Raw genomic sequence first — 22,402 nt, forward strand, 5'->3', positions numbered from 1 at the left:
GAGAGGCAAAGGTTACAGACCTGGTGGTGACTGGTCCAAAAGTACTGGGAGTGACACTGGGGGCAGTATTGAAAAAGCAATCCTTACATCACTGTCCTTTCATTTTCACCATGAAAACACCAAAGACAAGGTGACAAGGACCCAATGGAGGGCAATGATACAATCCTGGTTGTCGACGCCTGGCAAAAATGAAGACAAGGAGAAAGGGTAGGTAGAAAGGATTTTCCATGCAAATGGGAGATGACAGACCAAAGAAGTCCGACAACAAACTCTGAGAGCAGTCTACCTGGAGCTCGATCAGCAAACGTCCAAACCAGACAGCAGGAAAAAAAAATCTAACAATGGAGTCGAGGCTCATGTGAATTAACAGCCATAGGAGGAGTCAACTATACCGTGGGACTCTGAAGACTTCTTCAAAGAAAAACAAGTTGCAAATGTCTGAGCCCATATAATATAGGGAATCTCATCAGAGCCAAGACGCCCACGGGTATACGTTGCGCTTAATAAATTGCAAAAAATAAATAAATAAATAAATATACATGAGCAGGTAATGCAAACACAGAGGAAATTCATCTGCAACTTTCTGATGGCAATATTGCTTTATTGTAGGTTAAAATATCATAAACCCTATCTTACACAGCAGCCAGTGGGACAAGAGAAAGTGCTTCAATGCAGGCAAACTAGGAAAGACCTGGGCACTGTGAGAAATGCTCTGCAAGAGACAGAGCGAACAAATTGATAAGCCCAATGAGTAGAAGTTATGAAATTGAGTATGCTGGAGAAGTCCAAGTACAGGCATGCCAGAATATGCACTCTGCCCGTTCGTTTCATGATTGAGGATGCATATTATCCTATACTTCACTACTACAAATACAGAATTAATAATCTCTAAACGGGAGATATTAAAAGTCACTATTTGCAAAAGAAGCACTTGAGCGGTCAAATGATTCGTACATTAGAAACAATACAAGACTGGATCAAATGATTCATACATTGGAAAAAATACGATTATTTATACGATTGTTTATGCACATTTGTTAAAGATAAACATTGAGAAAAAATGTATTATACAGAACTGTTTTGGTACAAAGCATGCTTGCTGTCTGCCAAAGGAAGGGGCATGCATACAGCTAGGTTTTTCAGTCACAAAAGCATCACTGGCATGAAATCAGCATTTTTTCAGAAAAAGCATCCTATACTTTTGACTGAGAGTTCTAAATTAAATTGATATGCACTCTACATTGAATTGGGCTATCAACAATAATAGGAGAGTGATTTGGGGTTTAGCCAATGTGACTTGAATCGTTAACCACTTGCATGCTAACGACAAGGTGAACTCGTCATGAGGCACACTGGATCTGTGCTCATGACAAGGTCAACTCGTCATGTATAATGGGATTCATAAATCTGCAGCACGGGAGGGGAAAACCCCTAAGCAGCCAAGTGGTTAAAGAGCACCTAAAGGTGGTCAAATCTTCGGAGCACTTTTCCTAAATATTATCTTTTTCTTGAAAGAGCATGTGTTAAAGAGATACCACATTAAAAGGACAGAAAGCAAAATGGGAAGCTTTCCCACAAAGAGAGACTGTTTATACATCTCTCTATTTTTCCACAGGTAATATAGGTTTCACCTACCCGTATTTCCATATTTGGTATACAAAGAACCCCAATGAGAGACTGGATTCCAGAGTTCCCAGGCTTGCACAGGCTGATTATACCTACACAAAATGGAATAAAATAAAAATCTGAATTATAACTATATAGGTCTCTAATATACCAAGCAGATATTATTTAAAAGCTTTAATCAATAAATTTAAATGCATATCATTTCTATTGATAGAACACGACTAACAACAGTATAGGCAAAATAGAAAATGAAAATCTGTTTCGTACAAAAACATCTAGAAATTGAGATGGATGCAGGCCAACTTTTCAAGACAGCAACATTAAATAAGTGAATAGAGGGAAACTAAATACAGCTATTTATACATTAAGAAGTTATCCTGGAACACTGGCCTGCTTCCAAACCTCTTTGACCTATATTCGACACTTCTTACCTCGGAATAATAATACTCATAAAATGAACAAATCAATGTTGATAAATTTTTTAAAATATTTTTTTATATTGGCATCGCAACACAAAACATTGCTAGATTACTACAATCTCAATATCTGTAAGAAATCGGAGTATGAATTGCAATGTATGAGTCCTCCACGCCTAATAAATTTCCAATTGTATTTTTACTAGAAACCAAGTACTACATTGTAGAACTTGACACTCTCAGAGTATTAGAGCAGAGCAGTCCAATGCATACTCAAAGGAGATGGGGTGGTTTAGCAAACCCAGCTCTTAACCACCTATTAAAACCACATTATAGGCCAATGAGTAGGTGTATCCACAGTCATTGCGCAGGAGGTGTGTCTCCTGTAGCAGAAGGTAGCTGCACCCTAATTTTTACCTCTTAAAAATTGCGCCTCTTTTGACTTTGTTGTGGTGCATAGTCAAGTTCCATGAATGTATAGGTTTTGTAGGTATTGTCAGGATTGCTATTGTTTTGTATCACTTGTTATTCGAAGGATGTAATGACCATAGGAAGGATATATCTTAACCTGTTGTGTGTTAACACCTGACTGAATAACTAACCGATACACTTTCCCTTAAACCATCTCCAACCCCCGCCCCACTATACCTCTACAGGTGAAGTATGTATAAGGTAGATTTAGGCAGTACATCTGGCTGCCAGAAAAAGCCAACAAAATAATAAATAAGTTACTTACCTAGAACTGTAGTTCTCCAGTATTGGAATCTTTCATAGATTCACATGCTTGAATCATTCCCCCTCGTCGAAATGGGAGTCCCCGGTAGATTTATGAAAGTAATGTCACTATAGACATAGAAGTTAAAGGCCTAAGGCCTCGTTATTAAATAACCTATCTAAGTCCTTTTTTTTTTTTTTTAAAAGACCAAACTTAAGAAACAATCAATCAGCTGATACCACCCTCTAGAACCTTCCTGAAAGGTGCTGCAGTCCCTCAAATTTTCTCAAGCACCATGCGTACAAGAAGAAACAACTGCGAGGTTAAAATGAGCCCTTCCAGGGGAGGTAGGTGGCTCCCATGTGAATATATGAAAGATTCCAATACTGGAGAAGGAAAATGCTACTTACCTGATATGCATAGGTTCTTGGCATGTAGAGCGATAGATTCCCATGCTTTGCATAAGTCTGCTATCTAGTATTGGGTCGGGATGTTTGCGCTTTGTTTTTCTTCGAAGAAGTCTTTTCTAGTCACGAGGTAGGCGACTCCTCCTTTCGGTGATAGTGAGCATGGAGTTGCCAGATCACTAGGTTGAGATGTCTGGGATCTGGGTGTCTTATCTCTCCACGGCTCTGCGTGAGGCGATTGGATACGAGATGTAGTTTTTGATGAGGAACTACCGAGAACTCCAACAGGGAGGTGAACCAAGTTTGACGGGCCCGTGGTGGGAGCTACTAGGATTAGTGTGAGGGATGTTTGCCAGAGCTTCCGAACCACTAGTGGAATGAGTGGGAGAGGTGGAAAAGTGTAAGCAAATATCCCTGACCAGTTCATCCAGTTTCATTGCCTTTGGACAATGGGTGTGGATATCTGGAGGTGAAGCTTTAGCATTTCACGTTTTGGTGTGTGGCGAACAGATCTATGTCTGGGAAGCCCCACGTCTGAAAGAACGGGAGGAGAACTTGAGGGTGAAGTTCCCACTCATGAATCTGTTGTCGCTGCCTGCTGAGCAGATCTGCGATCTGATTGTCTACTCCTGGAAGGTGTTCTGCTAGAAGATAGATTTTGTGATGTATGGACCACCTCCAAATGGCCTGTGCAAGGTGCGACAGTTGGAGAGATGGTGTCCCTGCCTGTTTCTGTATATAATACATGGCTGTTTCCTGTCAGGCCAGCTTTGCTTACAGGTGAGATTGAAAGGCTTTGAGCGCTAGAAATACTGCTAGGAACTCTAGATGATTTATGTGAAGTTGATTTTGCTGCTGACTCCACATGCACTGAATTGTGTGAGTTTGGAAATGAGCCCCCAACCAGTGTGTGTTGCGTCTGCTGTTAGCACTATCTGTGGAACTGGGTCGATGAAGGGCCGCCCTTTGGAAAGGTTTTGTGAATTCCACCACTGCAGAGAGCGATAAGTGCGGCCATCCACCAACACGGAGACTGATTACACTGACATGGTAAGCATTCCTGAAGGGGAAGCATTTGAAGTCTTGGATAGGGAACTATTAAGATGCAAGACGCCGTCATTTCTAGTAACTACATGAATACCCGAGCTGGTAATGAGTGGGGGGCTGGAACTTGGAAATAAGAGCCTGAATGTTGAGGATTCTGGCTGAATTGGGACAGGCTAAAGCTTTTTGTGTTTCGAGAGTGGCTCCCAAGTACGTTTGCGTGTTAGAGGGTTGGAGATGGAACTTGGACAGATTTACTGTGAATCGGAGATCGCGGAGCAGCTGCATTGTTGTGTGAAATTGCAAGTTCGATACTCACCTGTTTAACCGCAATATTGTATGCATCATACGATAACAGTGGACAGTGTAAAAAAGTTTCTAACCGTTGATTTTTTAAAGTGAAAAGTATGTTTAATTAAAAACGTACTTGACTTATTATGAAGACCTGAGTCTTAAAATAAAGTATAATTTGAAAAAATTGGTCAGGATCTCCTCCTTGAGTCATGAGTCTTTTATTGATGTTGTATGCATAAGGAAAATGCTACTTACCAGTATGCATCTGTTCTTGGCTTGTAGGGCTGCTAACATTCATATCTTAGCATAGATCGCCGCCTAGTGTTGGGTCCGGATGTTTGCACCTTGTTGTCTTGGAAGAATCTTCGAAGTATCACGAGATAGGTGACTCCTCCCCTGGACTACAGTGCGCATGGGCATCTTCTCCATCCTCAGATTGTTTTTCGCCATTGTGGCAAAGATGGAGTATAGTAAAGTAAGAGATGACCATGTAAATGTATGTAAAGAAGATAACCATGCAGCTGTGACAGGCACCGGGGAGGAGGGTGGTCGATATGAATGTCAGCAGTCCTACATGCCAAGAACAGATGCACACTGGTAAGTAGCATTTTCCGTTCGAGGCATGTGGGCTGCTGAATTCATATCTTAGCATAGACTGTATAGCAGTTTCTCCTCTAGCGGTGGTCACCTGTATCAGCTGCAGTGGTTTGAAATAAAGTTTTACGGACAGCCTGGCCTACAGAAGCTTGTTGTTTGGCTTGCAAGTCAACACAGTAGTGTTTTGTGAAAGTGTGTATGGTAGACCATGTAGCTACCCTACATATGTCTTCTAAGGAAATATTTCCTAGGAAAGCCATAGATGCCCCCATTTTACGTGTTGAGTGTGCTTTAGGGGGAACTGTTAAAGTGCGCTTTGCTTTTTGATAGCATATTTGAATGCATTTAACTATCCATCTGGCTATTCCTGCTTTGGAAATGGGATTGCCCTTACGTTGTGGTGAAAAAGCGACAAATAATTGCTTTGTCTTCCAGAAGGATTTTGTTCTGTCAACGTAATATAGGAGAGCTCTTCTAACGTCTAGTGTGCATAGGGCTCTTTCAGCTAAAGATTGCGGGTTTTGAAAGAAAAATGGCAATTATATGGACTGATTGATGTGGAAAGTGGATATAACTTTTGGCATACATTTCTGGTTTGTACGCAGCACTACTTTATTGTGGTAAATTTACATGAATGGTTCCTGAATGGTTAGTGCCTGTAGCTCACTCACTCGCCTGAGGGAGGTAATAACAATTAAAAATGCAAACTTCCATGTTAAGAATTGTAGTTTACATGAATGAAGTGGTTCAAAGGGAGGTCCCATGAGTCTGGTAAGTACTATGTTTAATTTCCAGACTGGAGAAGGTGGATGCTTTGGAGGGATAATTCTTTTAACTCCTTCCATAAAAGCTTTGATAGGTGGGATTGTGAATAGGGACACTTGTTGTCTGTTTTGAAGATATGCTGCTATAGCAGCGAGGTGTAGCCTAATGGATGAGTATGCAAGGTTACATCTCAGAAGGTGTAGCAAGTAACAGATTAAATTTTGGATGGAGGCATCCAATGGATTGATTTGATTATTATTACAGTAAATAACAAATCTTTTCCATTTAGCTGCGTAACATGCTCTGGTAGTGGGGCGCCTTGCTTCTTTGATAATGTTCATACAATCTGGAGACATGTTAAGATATCCGAATTCTAAGATTTCAGGAGCCAGATCGCTAGGTTCATCTGATTGGGATCTGGGTGCCTGATTTCTCCATGGTTCTGCGTTAGCAGTTGTGGCAAGAGGCACAGTCTTTGCTGAGGAACTACTGAGAGTTCTAGGAGCGTTGTATGCCATGGCCGTCTTGCCCATGTGGGAGCAACCATGATCATTGTGAGTGACTGTTGCCTTAGCTTGCGTGCCACTAATGGAATCATTGGGGTTGGTGGAAAAGCGTAAGCAAATCTGCCTGACCAGTTCATCCATATCGCATTGCCTTGTGACAATGGGTGTGGGAACCTGGCGGCGAACAACAGGCATTTTGAGTTTTCGTTTGTGGCAAACAGATCTATGTCTGGATGTCCCCACTTTTGGAAGAATGGTTGGAGAACTTGAGGATGAATCTTCCATTCGTGTATTTGCTGACTGTGTCGGCTTATTAGGTCTGCTATCTGGTTGTCTGTCCCTGGAAGGTGTTCTGCCAGGAGGTAAATGTTTTGAGGAATCGCCCACTTCCATATGCTCTGTGCTAGGTGAGATAGTTGCAAAGAGTGGGTTCCCCCCTGTTTCTGGATGTAGTACATGGCTGTCATGCTGTCCGTCCGGATCAACACAGTCTTGTTGCACAAGTATTTCTGAAAAGCTCTCATTGCCAGGAATATTGCCAGTAACTAAGTGGTTTATATGAGGAGTCTTTTGTTTGACTGTCCAGAGACCTTGGACTGTATATTGAAGGAAATGGGCTCCCCAACCTGTCAGTGATGCGTCCGCTGTTAATACTACCTGTGGAACCGGCTCTTGGAAGTGTCACCCCTTGGAAAGGTTTTGTGGGTTCCACCACTGCAGAGAGCGGTAAGTGTGACTGTCTACCAACACTAGGTCTTTTAGTTGTCCTTGAGCTTGGTTCCACTGGCGTGCTAGGCATTCCTGTAAGGGGCGCATTTGAAGCAGAGTATGAGGGATGATGAATATGCAGGAGGCCATCATGCCTATAAGCTGCATGAACACTCGAGCTTGCAGGGAGTGCTGTGGCTGAAATTTTTGAATGACAGATTGTATGTTGGCTATCCTGGCTGGATTTGGATATGCCTTTGCTACGGAGGTGTCTATTGTTGCTCCCAGGTATTGCTGTATGTGGGAGGGTTGCAGATGTGATTTTGGGTAATTTATGGAAAATCCTAGATTGTGCAGTAGCTGGATCGTCTGTGAGGTATGGCTGGCACACTGTACGTACGAATTGGCTTTTATGAGCCAATCGTCGAGGTAGGGGAACACATGGATGTGTTGCCTTCTGAGGTGTGCTGCCACTACTGCTAGGCATTTTGTAAAAACTCTTGGTGCTGTGGTTACCCCGAAGGGGAGGACTTTGAATTGATAGTGCTGATCTCCTATTGTGAACCTGAGGTATTTCCTGTGAGCTGGATGTATGGGTATGTGAAAGTATGCATCCTTGAGGTCTAATGTTGCTAGGAAGTCGCCTTGATGGAGTAGTGGAAGTACTTGTTGTAGAGGTGATCATGTGGAAACGATCTGAGTGGATGTATTGGTTCAAAGGTCTGAGGTCCAATATTGGTCTGAGGTCCAATATTGGTCTGAGGGAGCCGTCTTTTTTGGGAATGAGGAAGTATAGAGAGTATACCCCTGTCCCTTGATGTTGTAATAGGACACGCTCTATGGCACCTTTTTCTAGCATGGATTTTACCTCCTGTTGTAACAGCGTGATGTGTTCTTTGGACATTGGACGGTATTTGGGTGGCATGTTGGGTGGAGTAGATTTGAATTCCAGACAGTAACCAAATAAGACCTGTCCTAGGCATGAGCCAGAGTCGCGGCACCTAAAATAGGGTACCGGCTCCAAAGGCGCACGCGAGTGGATACCAGGATGCCTAGGACAGGTCGTATTTGGACCCCTGGCACATTCGCTTGTTTTTCATTAAATTGGGGTGGTATCTACAGCACAAAATCACCTCACCCGTTGCGAGATCGAGTTGATACGGTGCTCTACGAGCTATAATCCTTTTTACCTTTAGCTGATTTCATATTCTATACTGGCTTATACCCGACTGCAAGAAGGCTGTTAATAGCATTTCCCTCCATTGTAGTTCATTGCGATTCATCGCGCCCACCTCTCGGGCTCACACAAAACAATAAATCTCAGTTTGAGGACCTCGAGAAATTTTGGGAGACGCCATCTATATGAATCCCTTAAGAACATTTTTTTGCTTTGAGGATAACCTTTCGTCTTGAATCGGTTTCCCTGACATCTCAGCTATTGCTACCTTTACATTGATGCCCTGACGAAGTTCCCACGGCACGTAGGGAACAAAACGCGTTGGCTGTGCCTGTGCCCAAAGATTTTTTTTTTTTTGATATTTGAATATAGAAGAAACATTTTCTAAACATCTTTTGCTCCATGGACTTCATTAGAGTGCACCTTCCACTTTGGTTTTTGTATCTTGTTGGAATTTCACATCCTTAAACAGCAGATGTTCGAAGTGGCTGCACATCTAATATCGAGAACGTACGGAACCATTGTGCTTGACCTGGGTCTGATGTTTGTTTGCATTTGGGATTACTTTTGGGGAACACTTGAAATCTCTTAACGGTATAACCACCTAGTGGCATACCATATACAGAGCCAGTTTCCTACATTGGTGGTCTTTGGCATTTGTTGTACCACTTGTTTAATAACGGATTACACAAGAGGAAATTCAAAATTGTCTTTAGTTAGAATGTGTATCGATTTTTTACTTTTTCCCCAAATTTATTAAAAGAATAGTGTTAGGGCCTTGGCTAAGTCCAGCACGGCATAGAAAAAGACTAAGGTAGTTAGGCCTTAGAAATCTTTAGAGTGTTTTAATCTCTAATAAGACACCGACTACTTTAAAAACCATGGCTGAAACTCCAGGGACCAGCCAGGAGCTCAACCCGGCCCCTTGCACTTATGAAAGTTACTTAACTTAAAAATGTGTGTCAGGTATGGAACATTAAAATGGGCCCCAGATCCACAAAAGACCATCTACAGCAGTTGCTGGCAGAAAATGACAGGGCCATGGCAAAAAAGTACCCCCCCCCCCCACAGGCAAAAAGGATAAGGAGTCCAAGAAGTAGACTAAGGGGGCTCGGAGCCCATCATAACACCCTCATAAAGTAACACCACTGGGGGTACCCCAGTAGTATCTCAGATGAGGGAGAAACTGAAGATCGAGATCTTCAGAAAATGGCCTAGAGCATATCCTTAGAGGCTAGCCTCCTGGCCATAGAAAAAGAAAGAGCTGAGACTGGCTTAGCTCCCATCTCTGGTGGCAGCAAAATAATCACTAGAGAGGTAGACTTGTTGACTCCAAAATCCCAAAAGGGATTGTCCCTTAATTCTATGAGGGTGATGATATCACTAAGTGGTTCATTGCTTTGGAAAGAGCCTGTCTTCGGAGATCGGTCTACAGAAAGCTGTGGAATGCTATCCTGTGGGAAATGTTCTCAGGAAAGTGCAGGGATAGACTCCTGAAACTCAATAAGAAAGATGCTACGTCCTATGACCTCATGAAGGGGACCCTGATTGAGGGCTTTGGATTCAGCACTCAGGAAAACCCAAAACCCAAACCTGGGTGGATTTTGCAGATTTCTCAGTTAAAACACAGATTGAGAAGCGTTTTGTCTTATAACCACACTAAATATGCATATGCTCCTCACTATAGGACATGTTTTACTGCTGCCTTTGACAGGCACAGTAAAATCTTTATTCCTAAGGTAGAAAACTATCCCCAAGAGGTATGTCAAATGCACTTAGTACATTTCGAAATCCATTTATGGAGAAAATTCACTATATTGGTAATTTTTCTATATTCGTAAATGTTTATTACAAATAACAAATTACAACAATACTGATTCTATGATTCAGGATGTGGAATTTACATTTATAAGAAACATTTTTACTGCAGAGTGCATCACACTTAAGAAATTTTGTTCATAAGCCAAGAGTGACAGAAAATTGGTGATAAAAGGAACAATAAATGACAGTTCACTGCCCATACTTTACATTTCAGGCATTTACTTTTTAAATTACATTGTACATTTTTACATAGGAAGATAAAGTGATCTGCCCAGAATCACACAATGCACTGTCAAAAGCTAAATCAAAGATTAGAACCCATAGCCCCAATTGCTATAGAACACCTACTCAAGTACACAATACATCTGTGTTCTACTGGAAAATTTGTTAAACTATTTGTAGAAAAGACACTCACCTGCCCAGGATCTGAAGGTTGCCACAATGCCCATTTTACTAGCTAGGAAACGGGATTCTCGGTCTTCTCTGAGGAAAATAAACACAATAAGTAGTTTCACAGAGAAGTTGTATTATGCTACTGGGCTGTTGCCACACACTTTCAAACAAAAGTCGTCTTACTTTTAATTATACTTCAAACAAATTCTACAGAATTGCACTGACTGGATGGTCGTGTATGGCCATTAGTCTAAATATGCACGTGCTTTACCATAACACATTTAAAAATAGGTCTGTCTTAAAGGCATTAACCCATAAAAAATGCATTAAACTTCCAGCCACATTACTTGCACTTGGTATAAAGCTCTGTGACTCCATCTTCCTGATAGTGAAATTCTGACACAGTTTTCACATTAAAACCCAAATATCTTTTAAGATCTCCTGTCACACTCACAAGAAGGAAAACAGTCACAATATATATTTGAAAATTAATACAGCAATAAATTCCTGGACTCTCCCTGCGCACTTTTGACACAGTCTTAGCTCAAGTCTGCTCAATACACTGCAATTCTAAAGCAGAAAGGTACAGTGCAGTGTCAGAGCGCTGGCAATGAAATGGATTCCCAAATGAAAGCCCATTTCAATTTTAGGGACTTTACCTTCAGAAGAAAACACTCGGACAGTGCACTCCTTTTTCGTAGTAAGGAAGAACCTGGAGGTAGTTCGGTTAGCAAAGAAGTGCTTTAAATATATGTTTATTCATTCGTACAGGCACACTCAAACAGTATAAACTATGTTTGAGTAATATACAGTATAAACTACATTTTAGTATTATACAAGCAGCTTAGACAATAATAAGCAACAAAACGGACACCAACCACGATGCGCATAAAATGATATGCATAGACACACCCTAAACTCCATTGTGGAGCTTGCAATCCATTAGATCAGTGTAGGAAACTGAGACTTTGTTGCAGTACCCCCTTCCCACTTCGTACCTGGTATTTGATGCAATTTGACTGAAATGTACTGGATTCCTGCTAACCAAATCCCCAGTACAGTGTTTGTTCATTAAAACTGTGCAACTGTTCCCCCAACAAGCAAAGCCTTTAGTACTCTCAGTTAGTCCCTAGTACACGGTACCCCTGGTAATGAGGGCCTGATGTACTAAGAGGGCCCCTAAGGGTAGCAGCACATATTGTGCCACCCTAAGGGACCCTTCACCAAGTACATACAAGACTGCCAAGCACATACAAGACTGCCATTGCAGACTGAGTGTCTTGGTGCAGACAAAAGTGAAAACATGACATGTCACACATCCTTGTGTGTCATGTCTTTTAACAATGCATGCAATATTTGTAAGTCACCCCTACAGCAGGCCTGACAGCCCTAAGGCAGGGTGCTGATTACATGTGAGTGCATTCCTGCATGAGCAGATATGCCCCTGTGCTGGTCAGTCGTATTACTGCCAGTACAAGTAACCAGGGAAGCCATCTTAAGACGTTGGACATTGGTGAAAACAAATTCCCCAGCTACAGGATGGTTTCACTGAAAATCTGGTATCAAACATCTTGTATTTATAAACCCACACTGATTCCAGTGATGGATTTACTAATAAATGAACCCAGAGGGCGTGTCCACAAGTACACCTGAAAACCTTCCAGTTTCTGGTGTACTTGCTGACTGGTTTCTGCCAGCCTGCCATCCAAGACACTGTTCTGACCTCCTAGTGTGAGAGCCTCTGCTCTCAGGAGAACCAGAACAAAAGACTGTCCGGGAAGAGGATCTAACACCTCCTCCCACAGGATGACCTGTTGATTAGCCACATTGCGCCGACAAGCTTCCATGAGCTGCCACCTTGGAATGAAAATCTGGCTCCCCTCACAGGAGAGGAAGCCGCCTGCTTTGTAGAAGACCCCCTTGGCACCTGGACAGGCGGGAAAATTAGCTAGTCAGTGTGAGAAAGTGCCATCTTTCTTGCATGGTATGCCCCCACTTATTGCTGATGTTTTTTGACTGAGTGTGCCCTGAGCTTCTGCTAATCAGGTACCCAGGGCCAATGTCCCTTCCCTAAAATTGCATTGAAGCCTAAACCCATTTGGCATCTCTGGCCACATGTCAGTCCCTGGTAAATGGTACCACTGGTACCCAGGGCACTCTGACCAGAGAAGGCCTCTACGGGCTGAAGCACTTATTGTACCACCCTTAGAGGCCCTGTACCCTGACACTCCCACACCGGCTTAGCAGGCTGCGCGTCTTGGTGCAGAACAAAATGAAGAGTCGACATGGCCCACATCCCCGTGTGCCATGCCCACAAACCATTGCCCTGGCATACATCAGTCAACCCTCTAGCTGGGTGCCCTATGAACAGTGGTGAGGGTACAGGTGCATGAGCCCTGTACCCCTACAGTGCCTAGTCCATTCCTGGGCACTGTAAGTGCAGTGCTGCCATTAAGAGTATATTATGCTGGGAGTTTGTCATTACGAGCTCCACATCATCATAATGGCTACAATGAAAACTGGGAAGTTTGCTATCAAACTTCTCAGCACATCAAACCCACACTGATGCCAGTGTGGGATTTAATGTAAAGTTCACAACAGAGGGCATCTTAGAGATGCCCGCTGAAACTCGACCAACTTCTAGTTACCTGACTGAGTGGCTGCTTGGGCTGTCACCAACAGACATGTTTCCGGACCCCTGGGTCGAGAGCCTGCTGCTCTTGGGGGCATAACAATGCACATCCTGGGACGAGGTGCCAAGCTTCCTCCCCCTGGATGGGCAGGGAACACGAAGGGGAAGCTTCAAAGGCATGCCGCCTTTGTGAGCCTCTCCAGACCATATGCTGCTTTCAGCAAATGGTTCCCACTGGTTCTACCCCCCACTTAGGTCGGGAGAGCAGGCGAGAAAAACAAGCGAGGGAAAGGAGTGTGCCCAACTCTGCTAACTCCACCCTCAGGTGGGGGAGGCGAGGTGAAGCACAACTCTGAGTCCCCGCTATCTTTAGGATGGGGGACCCAACCAACTAGGGGCAGGCTCCTGCCCCCTCCCACTGGAGGGTGGTACGATAGGGGGTGTACCCACCCCAGGGAAGGGACCCATGGGTCCCTGCCCTTACCTACCTGTAACGCCCCCTATAGTATTTAGGGGGCACCCTAAACCTTGCTTCCTCAGATCCAGCCTGACAAGAAGAAGGACCGAACAGCCGTGAATCCAGCTAACAAGAGGAAGACGCCCACTGACTTGGCGGTACAAAATGGGGTGGTGATGGACGGAGCATCTGAATCAATCAAACACTCACACCCAGTCAAAAGATCTGGGTTTAATTCATCACCGTTCTTTAGCCCACTCTGCCACCCCAGTTCAGACATGGCTATATGCAAATAAGTCTGACCCTGTGTCTCATGGGAACAGTCCAGCCCGAACTGCCAAGCCATGTTTTCCCTGGACCGAAAACAAGCTTCCGAGGACCGGTTTCTGGCATTCCAGCCATCTTCAGCCCGCCTTGCTTGAATCCAGTGGCAAAGTGAGCAAGGTACTCACGTCTGAGCATACCCTGCCACACTTATGGCGGCCTAAAGCGGTACAAAAGGGGGTGGTGATGGACGGAGCATCTGAATCAATCAAACACTCACACCCAGTCAAAAAATCTGGGATTAATCCATCACCGTTCTTTAGCCCACTCTGCCACCCCAGTTCAGACATGGCTATATACAGATCAGTCTGACCCTGTGCCTCATGGGAACAGTCAAGCCCGAACTTCCAAGCCATGTCTTCCCTGGACCGGAAACAAGCTTCCGAGGACCGGTTTCTGGCATTCCAGCCGTCTTCAGCCCGGCTTGCTTGAATCCAGTGGCAAAGTGAGCAAGGGACTCACGTCTGAGCACTGACTTGGCACCAGCCCTACCGGCTTGTCTCCCCTCAAACCTGCTCCTGCAAAATCCTGGTGTGTCCTGCAGCAAGCAACCTCAGAAACCCCAAAGGACCTGCCTGTCTTCACTTTCAGAGACTACTTATCCCAAGAATACCGGATTTGTTCAAACAGCAACCACTGGCAGCAGCCAGAAACTGCGAATCCAGTCCACTCTGCACCCGCCGAACCCGGCCCGAACTAGAGTGGAGAAACACCACGAGGAGGTCACCCCGGCGATCCTGACCCAAGATCCGGCGACCCCTGACCTGCCTCCAGCCAACGCCTTTAGCCTAAATCCAGAAGGACCCCTGATCGCGACCGGAGCTGGTAAGAAGATCCGACCCCAAAAGGCACCCCATGCAACTGACGCCCCACGGCCTTGTTTCCCAAACCTACGGTGCCTGACCAACCCTTAACTCCCAAACTTACCTCTCCAAGTGGAGGTCGCACCCAGAAGTCCTTGGTCTCCCTGCCTGCAGTGCTTTTGCAAACCGGAGGTTCACCATTGAAAACAACAGGGCTCCCGACCTCGAAACAGCACTCTGCACCTGGCCGCCCCAGTGCCGCTGAGGGTGCACCTTTTGTGCTACTTTGTTTCCCCATTTGCCCTGACCGAAACCCTAGGAGCTTTGCTCCCACAACCCAGTGCTTGCAAGCAGCCACCAACCGGAGGCTCCCTTTCCCCCACTGGATAACATTGGGCCTCAACACTTTGCACCCGACCGCCCTAGTGCCGCTGAGGTTGCAACAACTGTGCATCACTGACCCTGAGGGACCCCTGAGTGTAACCCCAGAACCTTAACTCCCACAGTTGATTACTTACCTGTGAACCAATAACCTGTTTTTCTCCATAGGATAACATTGACAATTTTCTTCCAAAAAGTTTCTAAGTTTGGAGTTTTGAAATCTAAAGATAGTCTTTAAAAATCATGCGAATATCCGAAAAGTACAGGGTTATGCTCACTTCCCAGGGGAAGTGGTCATATAGGGGGTGTAGTGACCCCCAAGGGTCAGTAGCCCACTGGCTACTACCCTACACTCCCCTAAAACACCTATATTTAGCATTTAGGGGAGCCCCTGGCACCAGAGAAGCAGATCGTGATGACCTAAGAAGAGAGAGGAGACTGAAGAGCCGCAAAAGCTGAGAAGAGAGAAGAAGCACCTGACCAGGTGCTAATCTGCCGGCCTGTCTGTATCCCCCATCGAAAAAGCACCAAAGTCAACTTGTCCTGAAGCTGTGACTCCAGAAACTTGGGAGGAATGTCTGCCTTTGAAAAAAACTCAAGACCTCCCATGAACAGAGGACCTGTTCTAAAGAAACTCCAAAGAGAAGACTCTGAGGCCTCTGGAACCGCCAAAACCCCACACCCGGAGCCACCACTGCACCTGTCGCCTTCAGCCAGAGTTGAAGTGGGCCACTTGGGCTAACAAGGGTCCACAGCCCTCCAGAGCTTGAGTCCATCATGGTTTAACACCTCCTGTACTCTGCAACATCGCCTAGAGCTTCAGCATGCAGGCCCACTCAACCGAGACTGCTCCAGTAAGGAAAAACCCGACGCCTAAGGACACCCCTGCACCGTTTGCCCCTTGGCCTTGGAGAAGAGGACCAGCGGTATCCCCCTCCCCTCTCCCGTTCCAAAGTATCGCAAGGTCTGAGCCCACTTGCTGGCTCAACCCGCCTGGCTTCCTAGCCAGAACCTACAGCTTCTTATTCCAGTGACCGAACCCCATTGAAATGCATTGGGCACCCGACTCTGATTTGAACCCTGTACCAGCCACCCTTGTGACGCTGGTGGTGTACTGCAGGTGCTGTACTGCTGGTGCTGCCTTGGACCTTGCCCACCACTGACCTTAACATCTGGAGATTGGTCCTGGAAGTCGATGTACTGTACCTGTTCCTCCTTCCATACGATAACATCGCAGAACTCAAAAATTGCAGTGTCAACTTTTTGAATTGAAAATAATTTATATTTAAAAAGGTACTTAACTGAACAATTTTTCTCCGATATCAAATCATATATAAAGGTACTTGGGGTTTTTATAAATTGGTGTGGAACTCCTTCCTAAGCCATGTGTGTCGTTTATTAACCACTGTGTGTACTTTGCTAATGTTGTTTTGCACTCTTCTGTGTTAAGCATAACACTGCTTGACTACTTTACCCAGGTACTGGCACATATTGTGCCATTCACTGCATTTGCAGTGCAAACATGGCTTCAGGCCTACCACAGTAGCCTCTGTGTAGCAGTGTAAAAAAGCTCCTTTTTAAATAAGAATAAGCCAACCCTATGCAGGTCTTGTAGCCCACAAGGCAGGGTGCATGACATTTAAAAGTAGGACATTGTAGGAAGCTGACTCTTTATGTAATAGACCAATACGAAGCACACTGTGTACAGAGTCCAGGCAAACCTTATTGGCTTACAGAGGCAAAAATAAAAGCACTAAATGCACTCTGTTGTGGCAGTGTGGGCAAGCAATTTAGGCTTATCAGAGGGCAGTACTAAGCATTTGTTGCACTTACACAGGCAACAAATGAAAAGCACACTCAAGAATGAATTGGAGAGCAATTTTTAAAAAGATGTCATATTTTTATAAAAAAAGTTGATACCAAGGACTACGTTATTAGGTAAGAACTTTTTTAAATAATTATTTTCACAGTTAAGTAAACAGTTCACTTAAATGCACCTTTACACAGCAATACTTCCCTATGGGAAAAAAGGCATACGTTGCATACAATTGTTTACAGAGGGATTCAGGGTGTATCCTTCAGGACTTGGAGTCGAAGGGGGCCAAGGTCCAAAGTATCACCAGCACTTACTCGTTACCTGCCCTGGGGTGTCTGGATGCAGAGGTGCCAGTGGAATGGTTAGCTTTCCGCGCTAGGCCGGTGGAAAGAAGGGGGCACCACCTAGAAACAGGCTGCAGAGAGGGACTTGTCGACAAGTACAGGAACTCCCAACGAAGGGGGCTGGGGGAAGGGGATCACAAGGGTCCTGGGAACAAGTTGCCACAGCCGGTTTATGAGTATCCGGGCTGGGGTGTTCGTATGCAGAGAGGAAAGTTTGGCTGGTCTATGTGCACCCTAGGGCCTTGCGGTTGTCGGTCTAGCCGGTTGAGGGGGCGAAATCAGGACAGCTGGGCCACTATGAAAGTGGGTCTCTGCGGTGCTGATGTTCCTCAACAGCTGCTCAGTCTTGGTGCTGCTAGAGCCCCGACTGGTTTTAAACAGGCCTTGGTTGTTGCAAAAGGTCCGGTACCCCAAGTATTGGTACTGTGCAGCTCGGGTCAGTCCTGGAGTCCTTTCACTGGGTGAGGGGACCTATCTGGAGCACAGGAGCACAGGCATCTCTTCCTGGGAGACTGCTGGGTCGGGTTGGCTGAGGAGTAGCAAGTTGTGAACCGGAGCTCTGCTTCTTCTGTGCCTGCTGACTACAGGGGAGTAGCTCCTCTACTGAAATGGAGATTGCTGGCAATTTGTGAAGGGTTGGCAGTCTAAAAGGGTCCTTGGTGGCTGCTCACCTGCAGGACGAGTAACTCGGTCACGATTGTCCAGACTGGTGCATGCAGGCAAGGTTTGGAGCCAAAAGTACACAGCAGTCTTCAGTTCTCGTTGCCTTGCGTTTCTTCTTTGTCCTCTTCTTCTGAATCGGTCGAATTTACGTTCCTGGCATCAGGGGTGCCTTCTAAATACTCAATTTAGGGGCGTCAAGGGGAGTGACAGATAGTAGCCAATGGAGCTTTAGGGTGATCATATCCCCTAAATGACCACTCACTTCCTGTGGGAAGTGGGCATAACCATGACCTAGAGAGCCTTATTACACCAAAATTAGAATGGTGGAATTCTAAGTGTTATGTTGAAATCAGGTAGTCCACCTTAAGGGTGAAACTAGCCTGATGGGGAACACGCCTACTGAAACGCAAATTTTTCCACCTATTTTGGTGCCAACTCAGCCCAGGGCAGCGGGTGTCATTTCCCCTTTCTGGGGAAGCCTTGGGTCGCACATCAAATCGGGCAGAGGGCTTTGAAGCTGCCTGACGTGATATGATGATTTCTTAGGCATCCTGCTTGGAGAAGGTGACAACATCTCTGGCCTTCAGAAAGCACAGGTTCTCACCTGCAGGGGGTCAGAAACCAGTCTGTGGTTGCAAGCTGGTCTACACCAGTCAGCAAGTATACTAGTAGTTAGTAGGTTTTCAAGGGGCACCTCTAAGGTGCATGTATTAATAAATGCATCACTGGAATCAATGTGGGTTTATTAATTAGAGTTTTTGATATCAAACATCTCTAGTTTCAGCGAAGCCACTATGGAGCTGTGGAACTCTTAATTACCAGTGTCCAGCACATACTTAAAATGGCTCCGCTGTTCAAGTGCAATAACTAAGAATCAGCTTAGACATCATAGGGGTATATCTGCTCATGCAGATATTTCCACACATGCAGTATAGCGCACCATGCCTTATGGCAGTAAGGCCTGCTGTAGTGGCACTTACCTTTACTTCATGCAGTGTCTGCAGGCATGGCACACAGGAGGTGTGCCGTGTTGTGTCTTCACTTTTCTCTGCATCAAATCCCCCAGTCGGCAATGGCAGTATGCATGAGTGTGCTGAGGGTCCCGTGGGATGGAACTATACATGCTGCAGCCTTTAGGGACCCTCTTTAGTCTCCTTGCACTAGGTATCAGGGGTACCATTTACTAGGGTATTGCCAATTGGGGGAACAATTGTACAGTTTTAGGGAAAGAGATTTGGCATGGGTGTTCTTGACCTGAACAGCAGGAACCCAGTGCACTTCTGCAAAATTACATCATCTACCAGGCAAAAAGTGGGAGTGATCATGTTAAAAAGGGGCACTTTCCAACAGACATTTAAAATGTAATGTCGATAAGATCAAGGTGGCGTAGAACTGGAAGGGGGCCCTGCAGTGCGGCCCTGCGTCCATGTTTTTTTCGCCCAAAGCAGGGAAGTCCATCACGGTGGTGATTGGCCTACCCTGCGTTTTGGCTGGAAGGGGGCCGTGTTGGACTGGGCCCTTCTGGCAGGTCCACCCCTGAAGTTGTGCTTGTTATATGTGACCTGGGGATGGTGATTCCCACTCTGAGTGCGTGTAGATGAGAGAAGCCTGCCCTCCCATAGGACTGCATGGGGAATGGGTGTGTCCCTGATAGGTCCTGGTGCGTGGGGGGTACAGGCTCGAGTCTGGTATGTATAGACTCGTGTGATTGAATGCTGTAAGATGATGTATGCGACGTGTGTGTGTCTAAAAGAGAAGTGCCACTTCTAGACATCGGTGTGTGTGTGCAGTAAGTATGCTGGCGCGTGATTGGCTGAAGTGAGGGAGGGGCTGTGCCTGTATCCTGTATGGGTCTGGGCTGTCCCCCACAATGCTAGCTCCACCCACCTGGGGTGCGTCTGGTGTCCTAGCCTGGCCAGTAACAAGAAATTCCTGATAACCAGTTCTAGCTGGTTCTCATCCTGCCTGCCCCTTTTAGACAAGGGGGGTCTCATGTATAAAAGGAGGGTGTGCCCTCTTCTCGCTCTCTTTCCTGCTGGTCCTCCTGACTGACTCCTGCCAGGGGCATGCTGCTGCTTGGGCTCAGGGGAAAGGCTTGCCTCCCTGAGCCCTGCCCAGCCCCTGAACTACTGCTGTCCTTGTCCCTGCCAAGACTCTGCTGATTTTTGCTACCCTAGCGCCTGGAGGCGCTTTATCCCCCGGTTCTTGCTGCCTAGCGCCTGGGGGCGCTTCCTTCCTGCTTCCCGCGCTTGGCGCTTCCGTGCAGTCCTAGCGCCTCGAGGTGCTGCCGTCCTGCCCCTAGCGCTGGGGGCGCTCAATTCTTCCAGCCGGTGCCCACCCGGCATCTGCCGGCTTGTGGGAGGGGGCCCGTGCCCCCAGCGAGTGCCTACCTCGCTTGCCCCTTCATTGCTGCCTGATCGAGGGATCCTGGCCCTCGTCAATTTCCCCATGTGTTCACCGCCGCAGCCCGGGACCCTCGGGAGGCCCGCCCCCGGGCCGCGCTCTGAGTAGCTGCCGGCCCGGGCTGGGTTGATGACGTCTCCCCGGGCCGCGCTCTGATTGGCCGGCGGCCCAGGGAGCTGGAGAGACAGAGAGACGAGCCTGCAGGGAGCGGCGGGAGCCTACTCCGCGCCCCTGCGTCCCTCAAGACGACTGCCGCTTCCCCCCCCCGGTGCCCCCCGGGAGCGAGAGGGAGCCCCGGAGAGCGAGAGAGACCGGCGCGCTCGCCGACCGGTGAGTGATGCAGGAGGGGAGGCGGGGCATCGGGCCACATTGCCGGTGGCCGCCCCTCCCCTCCCGCGTGGGCACACATGTGGTCAGAGGCCCGCGGGGCCCCAGTGATGCCGGGTCCCCCGAGGGGGGGCCCCGCCTGCTGCAGCCGTGACCCCCGAGCCCCGAGAGGCTCCTTCTGTATTTTACCCCCGAGCCCCGAGAGGCTCCAGCCGCATTTCTGGCCCCTGAGCCCCGAGGAGGCTCCACCCTATTCCCTGAGCCCCGAGAGGCTCCAGCGGCATCTTTAACCCCCGAGACCCGAGGAGGCTCCAACGTGTCCTTGCCCCATGAGCCCCGAGAGGCTTTACCACGTGGCCCTTGCCCCTCCGAGCCTGCGAGGCTCCGCCCAGTGTTCCTGAGCCCGAGAGGCTCCACCGTTTGGCGCCCTTTTCTTCCGAGCCTGTGAGGCTCCCACGTGTTGGCCCCATCCTTGGTCCCCAGCTGCCCAGCACTTCGTGGGCAGCTGCTACGTGTAGGTGTGCGCTGGGCTGCTTACAGCCTGTCCTGAACATTGAGACTATGGGTGTCTTAGCCCCAGGAGGCCAGCTGGCCTGTTGAAAGTATTGGCTAATGTTAACTTTGCCTCTTGAGAAGTTATTCTGTGTTTCCTTCCTACAGGTACGTCTGTGGTGTTATGTACCGTGCCGTTCCTTCCCTCCTGTATAACCTTGCCCCATGTATGTGAATACTGGTTAGAGTGAGTTCTATTGCTAGTCCTATGAAACCCCGGGGCGTGACGTATTCTAATGCTAAGCTCCTGGTGATTATGTGTTCTAGTCCTAGTTCGAGGAAACTCCCAGTTGTTATATGTTCTAAATGCCAACTCCACCATGTGCATCTCCCTGGCAGTGGTCCCACGGCCCTGTCCTGTATATCTTCCCTTGTAAATCCTGCCCGTGCCTCTGGCACCCTGTAAGATATGTGTTCCTATGTGTCCTTTTTAATACCAAAGCTATTTTCATATATATCTTGTGTGGAGTCCTTTTGTGGGGGTGCGTGCGCAAATGCTTTACACATGACCTCCGAGATAGGCCTGACTGCTCGTGCCAAGCTACAAAGGGGGTGAGCAGGGGTTGTCTTGGCGGGTGACTTCCCTACCCTAACTGGAAATGGTGATTTCTGCCTGGCCTTGGCTCAGGCCTCGGCCAACCAGGGATCCCATTTCTAACAGTTAACATGTACTTACAGGAACTATGCTTCGCAGGAGTAAACAATAGGCTGACTTGAATTGTTAGAGGTGACTACTCAGAGCTCCCAAGAATATGCAGGGTGGGAGGGGTGGATGTGGGCATCCTTTTTGACACTACAATGTCAAATCCTGCAGGAGTTTCAGGTCAGTCTTGAAAAGACTGCTGGCTCCATATATCAACCTTGGCGAGAGAACAGGATGCCAAGACATATTTTGCAGATCCACGGACTACATGCTGAAGGACATTGGTTTTGACCTATCAGAACCCGTTTTCTGGGTTTGTTGAGGGTACAGTTGCTACCTCGAAGTATTTAATGTGGGAGGACTCAATCTCAGAGATCACGTTTAGTGTGCGCGAAGACTTTTGCCACCTTGAAAATGGCCAAAGTGGGTAGGGCGGACTACTGGGAACATTTACCCCATAGGTGATAAACGTGGCACCTCCCAGCACCCACTTCAGAACACTTTCAGCAATAGATCAAAAGAGTACTGGACCTGCTGTCTGTGACGCAAGATGAGCCCCAACGGACAGTTCCTGCTCCCTTTAGTACC

The 22,402-nt window shown here is 46.8% G+C and overlaps 1 protein-coding gene across 3 annotated transcripts in view; it reads right to left on the bottom strand.

The window, feature by feature from the left end:
- RICTOR (RPTOR independent companion of MTOR complex 2) overlaps window positions 1-22,402 on the bottom strand; it is a 1,600,666-nt gene that overhangs the window by 1,305,647 nt on the left and 272,617 nt on the right. For all 3 annotated transcript variants that reach the window (XM_078674985.1, XM_078674984.1, XM_078674983.1), the window contains exons 10-11: window positions 10,492-10,559; window positions 1,636-1,718 (exon numbers count right to left, since the gene is read on the bottom strand). In XM_078674985.1, coding sequence (XP_078531111.1) covers window positions 1,636-1,718; window positions 10,492-10,559 — 151 coding nt within the window. The remainder of the gene's footprint in view (window positions 1-1,635; window positions 1,719-10,491; window positions 10,560-22,402) is intronic.

This window comes from Lissotriton helveticus, chromosome 2_1 (genome assembly GCF_964261635.1).
Source record: "Lissotriton helveticus chromosome 2_1, aLisHel1.1, whole genome shotgun sequence".
NCBI lineage: Eukaryota > Metazoa > Chordata > Amphibia > Caudata > Salamandridae > Lissotriton > Lissotriton helveticus.